General features: G+C 46.9%; 1 protein-coding gene across 1 annotated transcript; it reads left to right on the top strand.

The window, feature by feature from the left end:
* Positions 1–8751: 8751 nt before the first annotated feature.
* LOC115118064 (cytochrome b-c1 complex subunit 8-like) lies at positions 8752–12503 on the top strand. Its single transcript, XM_029646598.2, has 3 exons — positions 8752–8860; positions 11065–11236; positions 12393–12503. Exons 2-3 carry the CDS (start codon positions 11083–11085, stop codon positions 12485–12487), a joined length of 249 nt encoding a protein of 82 aa, XP_029502458.1. The 5' UTR covers positions 8752–8860; positions 11065–11082; the 3' UTR covers positions 12488–12503.
* Positions 12504–12770: the final 267 nt, after the last annotated feature.

The raw sequence follows: 12770 nt of genomic DNA, 5'->3' as shown, positions 1-12770 counted from the left end.
CACGTTTCATTTTATTCCTGGGGATTGCAGACGGTTGTTTTATGGACAACCTCTCTTTTCATACGGTCCAGAATGTAAGTTATCTTGTATGGCCCACTTGATGTTTCAGTGTGTATTTATTACCCTGGGTCATGAAATGACTGCATACCTATATGAATTTGTATTGGCAAATTTAACTAAAATGCATGTCGTCTATTTATGCAACAACAACCAAAATATATTGTACAGTCTTGTTTGGCTCACTGATTATCACAAAATGTTCAATTTGATAACTTAAAATATTAGTTTGAAAAAAATAAAGAGTACACAAAGATCCTTGTTTTATTCCATATAAATAATTCTAAATTGCACAGCTTGTTTGTTCTGACTTACAAACACATTTGACTGTTGCTGAGATACACACTAGCCTCTGACTGTTGCTGAGATACACACTAGCTGCTGTTCCCCGGGCGTCGACGACGTGGATGTCGATTTTAAGGCAGCCCTCCATTCAGAGGGGTTGGGTTAAATGCAGAAGATGCAGTTCAGTTGAATGCATTTAGTTGTACAACTGACTAGGTATCCTTTCCCTTTAAAGTCTGTGTGTCTGCAATCTTGTCTGAATTGACTCCTGTACTAGATGGATAGTTTACATACTGCTTGGCAAAGGTTTATCATCTTAGTTTTCTGCTTTCTGTGGGATCCTAGGGGTACGTGCCCCCTCAAATTGGTCCTGTAAAAACAAACACAAACGGGGATACTTTTTTTTGTTTTGTTGGTTTTAGCTAGCCCAGATTGGTTCTCAACCTCAACTAGCTACCAAGAAGCCATTTCAGGCTATCAATCAAGTTATAATTGCTATCTTTTCTAATTATCTTAGCTGGCATGCCTGCTGGCAAGGTCAAATTATAACTAAATGTACTGAATAAGACTCCCATTTTGCTCAATATTTTACCCAGATTTTTGCAGAGAAGCATATATTTTTTTAAAGCACCAGTTCATCTGGAAGCAACAGAATTAAGCATAATGATTATGGCTCTAGACTGAATAAAAAAGCTGTTTCAGGGGTTTGAAAACTTCTAAAATTTTGGAAGGGGGGCCTAGACCCACTACGGACCACCCCCTTCAAATCATCCTCACGTACTTTGTGCCCCCTCAGGTTTTGAGGGTGCATGATGCCCCAGTGTGGGGTGTCTGTAGTGCTCCAGAGTGGTGCAGGGGTCTAAGGCACTGCATCTCAGTGCTAGAGGCATCATTACAGACCCTGGTTCGATTCAAAGCTGTATCACAATCGGCTGTGATTGGGAGTCCCATAGGGCGGCGCACAATTGGCCCAGCGTCGTCCAGGTTAGGGTTTGGCCGGGGTAGGTCGTCATTGTAAATAATAATTTATTCTTAATGGACTTGCCTAGTTAAATAAAGGTTGAATAAAAATAGAAAATGGAATTTAAAAAAGCGTGGGATGATTCATTCCACAGAATGAGCCGCTGGCTATGCTTATCCACATGGTGTCAGTAGAATCTCAATTTTCAGATATATCACATGTAGAAGAAGAGAACGGAAGTTTGCCCTCCAGTGGGTGGAGGACATACAACCTGCTAGAATTATAGTGTGCTCAGATTCTCTGTCTGTATTGAATAGTTTATCTGGTCGATCTAAATAGGAGTGACCTACTATTGGAGCTATTCATGTTATTATGGAGAATTGAGAGACCTGGGTGTAGTAGTGAGATTCTGCTGGGTCCCAGCACATTCAGGTGTGGAAGGGATTGAAATTGAAGACCAGTTAGCCAAAAGAGCTTTGAAACTAGATATAATTGATATTAATGTTCCACTGGGTAGAGGTGAGGCCAGACGTAAGATCACAGCCATTTTGATAGATGTGTGGCAGAAGAGATGAGACTGAGCCCAAGGGCTGGCATTTATATGCCTTCCTAAGAAAGGTTGCCTGACCAAGAATCAAATGTCAGATTAGGAAGGAAGAGGTGGCGTTTGCTTGGTTGTGTTTAGGACATTGAGTCGAGTAACACTTTATTAATTCCAACTTGGGAAATTGTTTTTTCACAGCATGCATCATCAATGACTTACAATGACAGAACACGCAACCAGGACAAACACGTGATAAAACAATCAAATAAAAACACTTTAAGACAAAGGTACATGCACTAACCTTAGTATCCATAAAATTATAGTATGATTCAAGTGCTATTTTCTATCCTACTCTGGAGAAAACAAACAACATTTTCCAATTGAAAGACCTCACAAAACAGTTGATCCATAACACTAATTAAAAAGTATCATATCTGTGGGTAAAAATTACCGTCTAAAACTCTCTGTGGAATATCTGGGCAGCACAAACCTGCTACTGAAGCTGCTCCTGTGTCAGTAGACTGCTGTGGAGTGGGTGTGATGCTGTGGAGTGGGTGTGTGTCATTAGACTGCTGTGGAGTGGGTGTGTGTCATTAGACTGCTGTGGAGTGGGTTTGAGTCAGTAGACTGCTGTGGAGTGGGTGGGTGTCATTAGACTGCTGTGGAGTGGGTTTGAGTCAGTAGACTGCTGTGGAGTGGGTGGGTGTCATTAGACTGCTGTGGAGTGGGTTTGAGTCAGTAGACTGCTGTGGAGTGGGTGTGATGCTGTGGAGTGGGTGTGTGTCATTAGACTGCTGTGGAGTGGGTGTGTGTCATTAGACTGCTGTGGAGTGGGTTTGAGTCAGTAGACTGCTGTGGAGTGGGTGGGTGTCATTAGACTGCTGTGGAGTGGGTGTGTGTCATTAGACTGCTGTGGAGTGGGTGTATGTCATTATACTGCTGTGGAGTGGGTGTGTGTCATTAGACTGTTGTGGAGTGTGTGTGAGTCATTAGACTCCTGTGGAAGGGGTGTGAGTCATTGGACTGCTGTGGAGTGGGTGGGTGTCATTAGACTGCTGTGGAGTGGGTGTGTGTCATTAGACTGCTGTGGAGTTGGTGTGTGTCATTAGACTTTTGTGGAGTGGGTGTGTGGAGTGGGTGTGAGTCATTAGACTGCTGTGGAGTGGGTGTGAGTCAGTAGACTGCTGTGGAGTGGGTGTGTGTCAGTAGACTGCTGTGGAGTGGGTGTGTGTCAGTAGACTGCTGTGGAGTGGGTGTGATGCTGTGGAGTGGGTGTGTGTCAGTAGACTGCTGTGGAGTGGGTGTGAGTCATTAGACTGCTGTGGAGTGGGTGGGTGTCATTAGACTACTGTGGGGTGGGTGTGTGTCATTAGACTGCTGTGGAGTGGGTTTGAGTCAGTAGACTGCTGTGGAGTGGGTGTGATGCTGTGGAGTGGGTGTGTGGAGTGGGTGTGAGTCATTAGACTGCTGTGGAGTGGGTGTGAGTCAGTAGACTGCTGTGGAGTGGGTGTGTGTCATTAGACTGTTGTGGAGTGGGTGTGTGGAGTGGGTGTGAGTCATTAGACTGCTGTGGAGTGGGTGTGAGTCAGTAGACTGCTGTGGAGTGGGTGGGTGTCATTAGACTGCTGTGGAGTGGGTGTGTGTCATTAGACTGCTGTGGAGTGGGTGTGATGCTGTGGAGTGGGTGTGTGTCATTAGACTGCTGTGGAGTGGGTGTGAGTCAGTAGACTGCTGTGGATTGGGTGGGTGTCATTAGACTGCTGTGGAGTTGGTGTGTGTCATTAGACTGCTGTGGAGTGGGTGTGTGTCAGTAGACTGCTGTGGAGTGGGTGTGTGTCATTAGACAGTCTGGATTATTTATTTATTTTGTAGAAACTGGGACTCTGTTATATCCCTGTGATGAGCTTCGTCATCTCTCATCACACATCGGACTATGTCAGAGTCTCCTCTCATCACACAGCGGACTATGTCAGAGTCTCCTCTCATCACACAGCTGACTATGGCAGAGTCTCCTCTCATCACACAGCGGACTATGTCAGAGTCTCCTCTCATCACACATCGGACTATGTCAGAGTCTCCTCTCATCACACATCGGACTATGTCAGAGTCTCCTCTCATCACACATCGGACTATGTCAGAGTCTCCTCTCATCACACAGCTGACTATGGCAGAGTCTCCTCTCATCACACATCGGACTATGTCAGAGTCTCCTCTCATCACACATCGGACTATGTCAGAGTCTCCTCTCATCACACAGCGGACTATGTCAGAGTCTCCTCTCATCACACAGCTGACTACAACAGAGTCTCCTCTCATCACACAGCGGACTATGTCAGAGTCTCCTCTCATCACACAGCTGACTACAACAGAGTCTCCTCTCATCACACATCGGACTATGGCAGAGTCTCCTCTCATCACACAGCGGACTATGTCAGAGTCTCCTCTCATCACACAGCTGACTATGTCAGAGTCTCCTCTCATCACACAGCTGACTACAACAGAGTCTCCTCTCATCACACAGCTGACTACAAAAGAGTCTCCTCTCATCACACAGCTGACTACAACAGAGTCTCCTCTAATCACACAGCTGACTATAACAGAGTCACCTCTCATCACACAGCTGACTACAACAGAGTCTCCTCTCATCACACAGCGGACTATGTCAGAGTCTCCTCTCATCACACAGCTGACTACAACAGAGTCTCCTCTCATCACACAGCGGACTATGTCAGAGTCTCCTCTCATCACACAGCTGACTACAACAGAGTCTCCTCTCATCACACAGCTGACTATGTCAGAGTCTCCTCTCATCACACAGCTGACTACAACAGAGTATCCTCTCATCACACAGCTGACTACAACAGAGTCTCCTCTCATCACACATCGGACTATGGCAGAGTCTCCTCTCATCACACAGCTGACTACAAAAGAGTCTCCTCTCATCACACAGCTGACTACAACAGAGTCTCCTCTCATCACACAGCTGACTACAACAGAGTCTCCTCTCATCACACAGCTGACTACAACAGAGTCTCCTCTAATCACACAGCTGACTACAACAGAGTCTCCTCTCATCACACAGCTGACTATAACAGAGTCACCTCTCATCACACAGCTGACTACAACAGAGTCTCCTCTCAACACACAGCTGACTACAACAGAGTCTCCTCTCATCACACAGCTGACTATAACAGAGTCACCAGGGAATTTCTGTAAGTGGCTCAGTTCATTGTTGTGTGTAAAGTAATTTGTGTAAAGGGTCAACAGAAAAGCTGACCGTCCCGTGAGGAGCTCCTGTGTTCGTACATATCTGACCTGATACTGCCTGATTCAGTCTTACGAACTGTAGTCTATTGGTCAGGTAGTTCACAATCCATTTGATAGTGTGTGGATTTACGTGAATGTCCTACGTGAGTTTACGTTAGCTTTTCGGGCCAGCAGGTGGGGTAGTATGGCAATGAAAGCACTGGAGAAGTCAAAGAACATTGTACTCACCACACAACCGTGCCACTCCAGGTGCTCATATCCCCTGTGGAGGAAGTAGAGCAGAGCGTCGTCAACACCACTTTCTGGGCGGTAGGCAAATTGCAAAAGATCCAAAGAGGCTGCTACCTAAACTCTTAATACGGGCATTGAAACCCGCTCAGAGGTTTTCATGACTTGTGAGGTCAAAGCCACTGGTCTAAAGTATTTCAGTCCCTCCTGCTTTCTCTGAGATGGGCACTTTGCAGGATATTTTTCATTTAGTATAAATATCTGATAGTATTAGGGACAGGTTGAAAATCTACTGCAGTATGACAGCCAGTTGATTAGCATATACCTTGAGTACTCTGGCTTTAACCACATCAGGCAGACTTACTGTGACTGAGCCTCTTCAGCTGCTTCACATAGCCAGACCTTTACTTGTTCCTCCCAGATGCTCATGGGCTCAGTGCTTCCCAGATCAGAGTCCAGCACCTCCCCTATCTGCTGTTGCTCTGCTGAGAAATCATACTTATCGAATCTGGTAAACAAAAATGGTTCAACTCTGTGGCTCTGTCCCATTTCTTCATCACTCTGTGGTTTTGTATTTGTATTTGCAGCAGTTACTCTTCCTGGGGTAGTTGTCCCCTGGGGTAGTTGTCCCCTGGGGTAGTTGTCTCCTGGGGTAGTTGTCTCCCGGGGTAGTTGTCTCCTGGGGTAGTTGTCCCCTGGGGTAGTTGTCCCCTGGGGTAGATGTCTCCCGGGGTAGTTGTCCCCTGGGGTAGTTGTCTCCCGGGGTAGTTGTCTCCTGGGGTAGTTGTCTCCTGGGGTAGTTGTCCCCTGGGGTAGTTGTCTCCCGGGGTAGTTGTCTCATGGGGTAGTTGTCTCCTGGGGTAGTTGTCTCCTGGGGTAGTTGTCCCCTGGGGTAGTTGTCCCCCGGGGTAGTTGTCCCCCGGGGTAGTTGTCTCCCTGGGTAGTTGTCCCCTGGGGTAGTTGTCTCCCGGTGTCTCCCGGTAGTTGTCTCCCGGGGTAGTTGTCTCCCGGGGTAGTTGTCTCCCGGGGTAGTTGTCCCCTGGGGTAGTTGTCTCCCGGGGTACTTGTCTCCCGGGGTAGTTGTCTCCTGGGGTAGTTGTCCCCTGGGGTAGTTGTCTCCCGGGGTAGTTGTCTCCTGGGGTAGTTGTCTCCTGGGGTAGTTGTCCCCTGGGGTAGTTGTCTCCCGGGGTAGTTGTCTCCCGGGGTAGTTGTCCCCTGGGGTAGTTGTCTCCCGGGGTAGTTGTCTCCTGGGGTAGTTGTCTCCTGGGGTAGTTGTCTCCTGGGGTAGTTGTCCCCTGGGGTAGTTGTCTCCCGGGGTAGTTGTCTCCCGGGGTAGTTGTCTCCCGGGGTAGTTGTCTCCCGGGGTAGTTGTCTCCTGGGGTAGTTGTCCCCTGGGGTAGTTGTCTCCCGGGGTAGTTGTCTCCCGGGGTAGTTGTCCCCTGGGGTAGTTGTCTCCCGGGGTAGTTGTCCCCTGGGGTAGTTGTCTCCCGGGGTAGTTGTCCCCTGGGGTAGTTGTCCCCTGGGGTAGTTGTCTCCCGGGGTAGTTGTCTCCCGGGGTAGTTGTCCCCTGGGGTAGTTGTCTCCCGGGGTAGTTGTCCCCTGGGGTAGTTGTCCCCTGGGGTAGTTGTCCCCTGGGGTAGTTGTCTCCCGGGGTAGTTGTCCCCTGGGGTAGTTGTCCCCTGGGGTAGTTGTCTCCCGGGGTAGTTGTCTCATGGGGTAGTTGTCTCCTGGGGTAGTTGTCCCCTGGGGTAGTTGTCCCCTGGGGTAGTTGTCCCCTGGGGTAGTTGTCTCCCGGGGTAGTTGTCTCCCGGGGTAGTTGTCTCCCGGGGTAGTTGTCCCCCGGGGTAGTTGTCTCCCGGGGTAGTTGTCTCCTGGGGTAGTTGTCCCCTGGGGTAGTTGTCTCCCGGGGTAGTTGTCCCCTGGGGTAGTTGTCCCCTGGGGTAGTTGTCTCCCGGGGTAGTTGTCCCCTGGGGTAGTTGTCCCCTGGGGTAGTTGTCTCCCGGGGTAGTTGTCTCCTGGGGTAGTTGTCTCCCGGGGTAGTTGTCTCCCGGGGTAGTTGTCCCCTGGGGTAGTTGTCTCCCGGGGTAGTTGTCTCCTGGGGTAGTTGTCTCCTGGGGTAGTTGTCCCCTGGGGTAGTTGTCTCCCGGGGTAGTTGTCCCCTGGGGTAGTTGTCCCCTGGGGTAGTTGTCTCCCGGGGTAGTTGTCCCCTGGGGTAGTTGTCTCCCGGGGTAGTTGTCTCCCGGGGTAGTTGTCCCCTGGGGTAGTTGTCCCCTGGGGTAGTTGTCTCCCGGGGTAGTTGTCTCCCGGGGTAGTTGTCTCCCGGGGTAGTTGTCCCCTGGGGTAGTTGTCCCCTGGGGTAGTTGTCCCCTGGGGTAGTTGTCCCCTGGGGTAGTTGTCTCCCGGGGTAGTTGTCTCATGGGTTAGTAGCCTGTTATCTTCTTCATATCATCCCAGACATTCTTCATGTTATTCACTTTCAGCTTGAGTTCTAACTTCAGTTTGTATTCCTGTTTGCCCTTCTTGATCAGCCCTTTAATCTCCTTCTGTACCTCTCTCAACTCATCCCCATGTCCGTTTTCAAAAGCCTTCTTCTTCCTGTTCAGTGTCTCCTTGATGTATTTTGTGACCCATGGCTTATTGTTTTTCATTTCACCGTTTTGCTTGGCACCACATTGTCAGTACAGAAGTTAAAATAATCTGTTATTACATTCAGAAATACTATTCACATCCTCCTCCCAATCCGTCTATAAATAGATTCCAATCTGTACCTTCAAAGCAACTCTGCAGTGCCTCTCCAGCTTCGAGTGTCCATTCGTGAATCACTGTCTGAGTGATGCGTTGCCTCTGGACCAGTGGGCTGTATTCTGGTAGCAGCTGGATCAGGTTGTGGTCAGACTGTCCTAGCGGAGGCAGAGCAGTCGAGCAGTAAGCATCATTCCTATTGGTGCAGAGAGGGCCAATGGGCTTGTCCATACGAGTTGGAACTTTAACATACTGTTTGAAGGTAGGAAGTGTCACGGACAGCAAACATTGAACTCGTCATTGCATCTAGTTGGCAAGCATGTGAATGGTTTGTGTCTGGAGTGTATGGTTGCTGAAACGTTGGCGCATGTGTTGTTATATTGTTGTCAGCATGTTGAAGAGAGGGATAGATTGAAGTGTAGGGTATTTGAGGTTTGACAGAGTCGGGGGGTTTGGACTGGATTTGGGGGATGGGGAAGGGTCTATTAGAAGTTATTATGGCTCTTTTTGATTTTACCTACAGAGTTAGGTAGGAGGATTTAGAAATGTTGTAAACCTTGATTGACCACACACTCCAGCACAGTAGGTGGCGGCATGCACCTTTAACGTTTGTTTGTGGACCGCCAATATATCATAGAAGAAGAAAAAGAACGGAAGTTACGTAAGGCAACTTCTGCTGGTTGTTGAACCAATCCAGAGTTTTTTTATTATAGCTCAGCGATCTAGGGCAGAGACCACACCAACAGCGATTAATCTGCGTCTTGAGAAGCAGTAAGGTAAGAGACACTGAAAGGTCAAGGTTTTGGGATTCATTTCACAATGTTAATCACTTGTATAAGTGTCATCAGTGTATGTTCTTGGGATTTTACGAAGTAAGAGTATCGTGCCATTACACACCTTTTAAATCGTGGCGTGAATGTCAAGCAAGGTCTTCATGTTAGCTAGCTACTTGTGCTGGCTAGCTGGTTGCCCTCACTCTTGTACAATCTCCTTTTCTATCTAGCTAAATTTTACCGTTTTCATATTTTATATTATCTCTCAGACACGAGTTTACCTGTCGTAATATCAATCGGTGACTAAGTGACAGATGTCATAGAATGTATGGTGTTGATAACTTGGCTAACGCTTTAGTTAATGAAATGTTTGCCATCCAGTTGTGTTTGGAAATTAAGGAATCACGTCCAAACATGTCTAATCCAGTCTATTGACATTGCATTTTCACTGGGGTCGGACAGGCTTCCTGTATAGATTAAGACACTGCTGAGCCGGCACTAGATATGGCTCGGAAAACACTTGTACATAGTTTGTGGACACCCCTTCAAATTAGTGGATTTGGCTATTTCAGTCACACCCATTGCTGACAGGTGTATAAAATCGAACACACCGCCATGCAATCTCCATAGACCAACATTGGCAGTAGAATGGCCTTAATGAAGAGCTCAGTGACGCTCAACGTGGCACCGTCATAGGATGCCACCTTGCCAACAAGTCAGTCAAATTTCTGCCCAACTAGAGTTGCCCTGGTCAACTATAGGTGGTGTTATTGTGAAGTGGAAACGTCCAGGACGTAGACCACACAAACTCACAGAATATGACCGCCGAGTGCTCAAACTCACAGAATATGACCGGCGAGTGCTCAAACTCACAGAATATGACCGGCGAGTGCTCAAACTCACAGAATATGACCGCCGAGTGCTCAAACTCACAGAATATGACCGCCGAGTGCTCAAACTCACAGAATATGACCGGCGAGTGCTCAATCTCACAGAATATGACCGCCGAGTGTTCAAACCCATCAAACACCTTTGGGATGGATTGGAATGTCAACTTCGAGCCAGGCCTAATCGCCCAACATCAGTGCCCTGCAGCAATGTTCCAACATCTAGTGGAAAGCCTTCCCAGAAGAGTAGAGGCTGTTAAAGCAGCAAAGGGGGGGACCAACTCTATAATAATGCCCATGATTTTGGAATGAGATGTTTGACAAGCCACATACTTTTGGTCATGTAGTGTACCTCAATCCAGGGATGAGAAATTGCATTGTACTCAGAATTGTCCCATAATCCCAATTGTTACACAGAAGATTGAACGAGTGCTGTTCTCCTCCTCATGCTAGCTAGCAGTAAGCTACAGCAGACATTATGGAATGGCACTTCACATTGAACAACAAAGGAGCTGATTGGCTCCTTTGTTGACACTGCCATTAAAAAATGGCTGCTGGTACTTCTGCTACCTAGAATGAGGATGAAAAGGGCAGTTTTCCAGAAAAACTAGCAGTCGTTCAATCTGGATTGAGGTATATGTTGAGCCATATCTCGCGCCGGCTCCGCATTTTATTGGTCACGTGGTTAGCAGATGTTAACGCGAGTGTAGTGAAATGCTTCATCTAAACAGGAAGCCTGTCTGACCCCAGTGCAGCTGTAAACAAGCGTAGGGTCCGAATAATATATTCTGACTACTGTTGTGGAAGACTGGCTGACTGTCATGTTTGCCATTTCTTAGAAAGAGGAGATGCACATTTGCCTGGCTACCAAAACTACTTGCTCCGGGCCATACGCCACGCCCATGGAAGTTAATTTCTTCTCCGCAATGAGTCTGGATCTGAGTACCTCCCCGATGATTTCTAGAACGCAAACGCGTTCTAAACATTCTAATTGGTCCCTGAAACTAATGGCTTGGGCAAGAGCCAGAACACATGTGGGTAAAGCCACGCTTAGAAAATTAACAATTGGCTTTGATACTCTGATTGGTACAATTGCTTATGACTTTGTATTGTAAAACTCCTCATTTTGACCACCACAAACAATGGCAGTCCCAGACTGATGTGGCAAACATACAGTATGTGGCAAACAATTTAGTTTGTCGTCAGGCAAGATGCCCATTTAATGTCATTAATGCTAGTTGTGTGACGACTGCGTTGCAAAATCTAAACTACTGCACCTTTTTCCTCATCGATACTCTTTATACTCTTTGGTAATTTCAGATCGTCTCTCTAGACACCATGGGTCGCCACTTTGGAGATTTGGCCAAGATCAGGCACGTGATCACCTACAGTCTGTCCCCCTTTGAGCAGAGGGCTTTCCCCAACTACTTCTCTAAAGGAATCCCCAACGTCTGGAGACGATTCACATCGTCTGTCTTCAAAGTTGCTCCACGTAAGTCCTCCCAGAGTTTACACGTTGCTTTCTGGGAAGAACCAGGCAGGATATTCCCATGTTATAAAACATCTCCATCCAAATTCTGAAGTCTTTTTCTCTCTCCCCATTTTCAGATCTGTTCTAGTCTTGATAAATATGGCCTCATGTAGGCCAAATTAGACTTCCACATTTAATTATTTAATAATACAAGGTCCAAGGGCATTCCATTGTGACAGCGTGGGATATAAGTCATGGTCCAATGACTACCTGCTAGCAGCGTCTGAAGCTACATCCATAATTGGTAGAATGGTTCACATTGGCGAATCACCGTTTGCATCGTTGAGCAGTGAACAAGAAACTATTAAATTCAGTTTAGATGTTACTCCCTCACCAAATCTAAATATTGATTCCATGTCTTATTCTCATTTTGCCCGCACAATGGTCTGTTTCACATCTGTTTGTCTTAATCAGCCTCACAATATGGGCACCATGCTGCCTCAGACAGGAAGTAGAGGAAACGTGCCTCCATATTAGGTTTTGATTTGGTCAGGGGGTAGGTATCTGAACTGGATTTAATATTTTCTTGTTCAGTGATTTAATTATTTTTTAATATATATTTAATTGGCAAGTCAGTTAAGAACAAATTATTTACAATTAAGGCCTACCCCGGCCAAACCCTCTAATCCGGACAATGCTGGACCAACTGTACGCCGACCTATGGGACTCCTGATCACGGCCGGTTGTGATACAGCCCTGGATCGAACCAGTGTCTGTAGTGACTCCTTAGACTACCGCGCCACTCTCCAATCGGAACCATTCTACTGATTTTATGGATGTAGCTTCACTCTTCAGATGCAGGTAGTCGGTTGAAAGAATCTTCTCAATGTGTAGTCAGTTCGCTGTAGTTGGATAGCTGTGTAGGAGCTTTTAAACTGTTATGCTTCCGAAAGCCATGTCGATTGCAACTTCGTCTACGAGAGTGGTGCTCTGAGGCACATTGTAAAGAACTCTCATTACAATTTCTGTCTGCCCATGTCTAAAATCTCTGAGTCTTGGGATGTTTTAAATGGCCTAACTAAACATGCATTGCTTCTTGTATCTTTCAGTGTATGCCTCCCGAGCCACACCCCTGTTTTCAGTCGCTAACCGGTCTTCTCCTGTTCTTCTCTTCCAGCAATGATCTGCATGTACCTGACATACACCTGGGGAAACCATGTCCACTCAGAAGGAAAGAGGAAGGTAGCTGCCGACTACGAGAATGAAGAGTGAAATGAAGAGTTCCCCCCCCCCCCCCCCGGTTTAAACCTTCACTGTATGTTTCGTCAATAAAGATAATATTTATCAGAGAAGTTATTTTTTTCTTCCTGTTTGATACCACCTCACCTGGATATCTGGGATGAATGGTTTGCTGTCTTTCTGCCAGATGGGTCACTACGAAGAGATTTAAATGAGTGACCAGTCATTTGTCACACAGTGTAAAGTTAAAAGTAATATTACACAGCAATGAGGGTACTGCTCAACACGGCTAACAGGTCTATATAAAATACTGAAG

This window comes from Oncorhynchus nerka, linkage group LG5 (assembly GCF_034236695.1).
Source record: "Oncorhynchus nerka isolate Pitt River linkage group LG5, Oner_Uvic_2.0, whole genome shotgun sequence".
NCBI classification, from domain to species: Eukaryota; Metazoa; Chordata; class Actinopteri; order Salmoniformes; family Salmonidae; genus Oncorhynchus; species Oncorhynchus nerka.
This window is presented reverse-complemented; position numbering and strand designations above follow the sequence as displayed.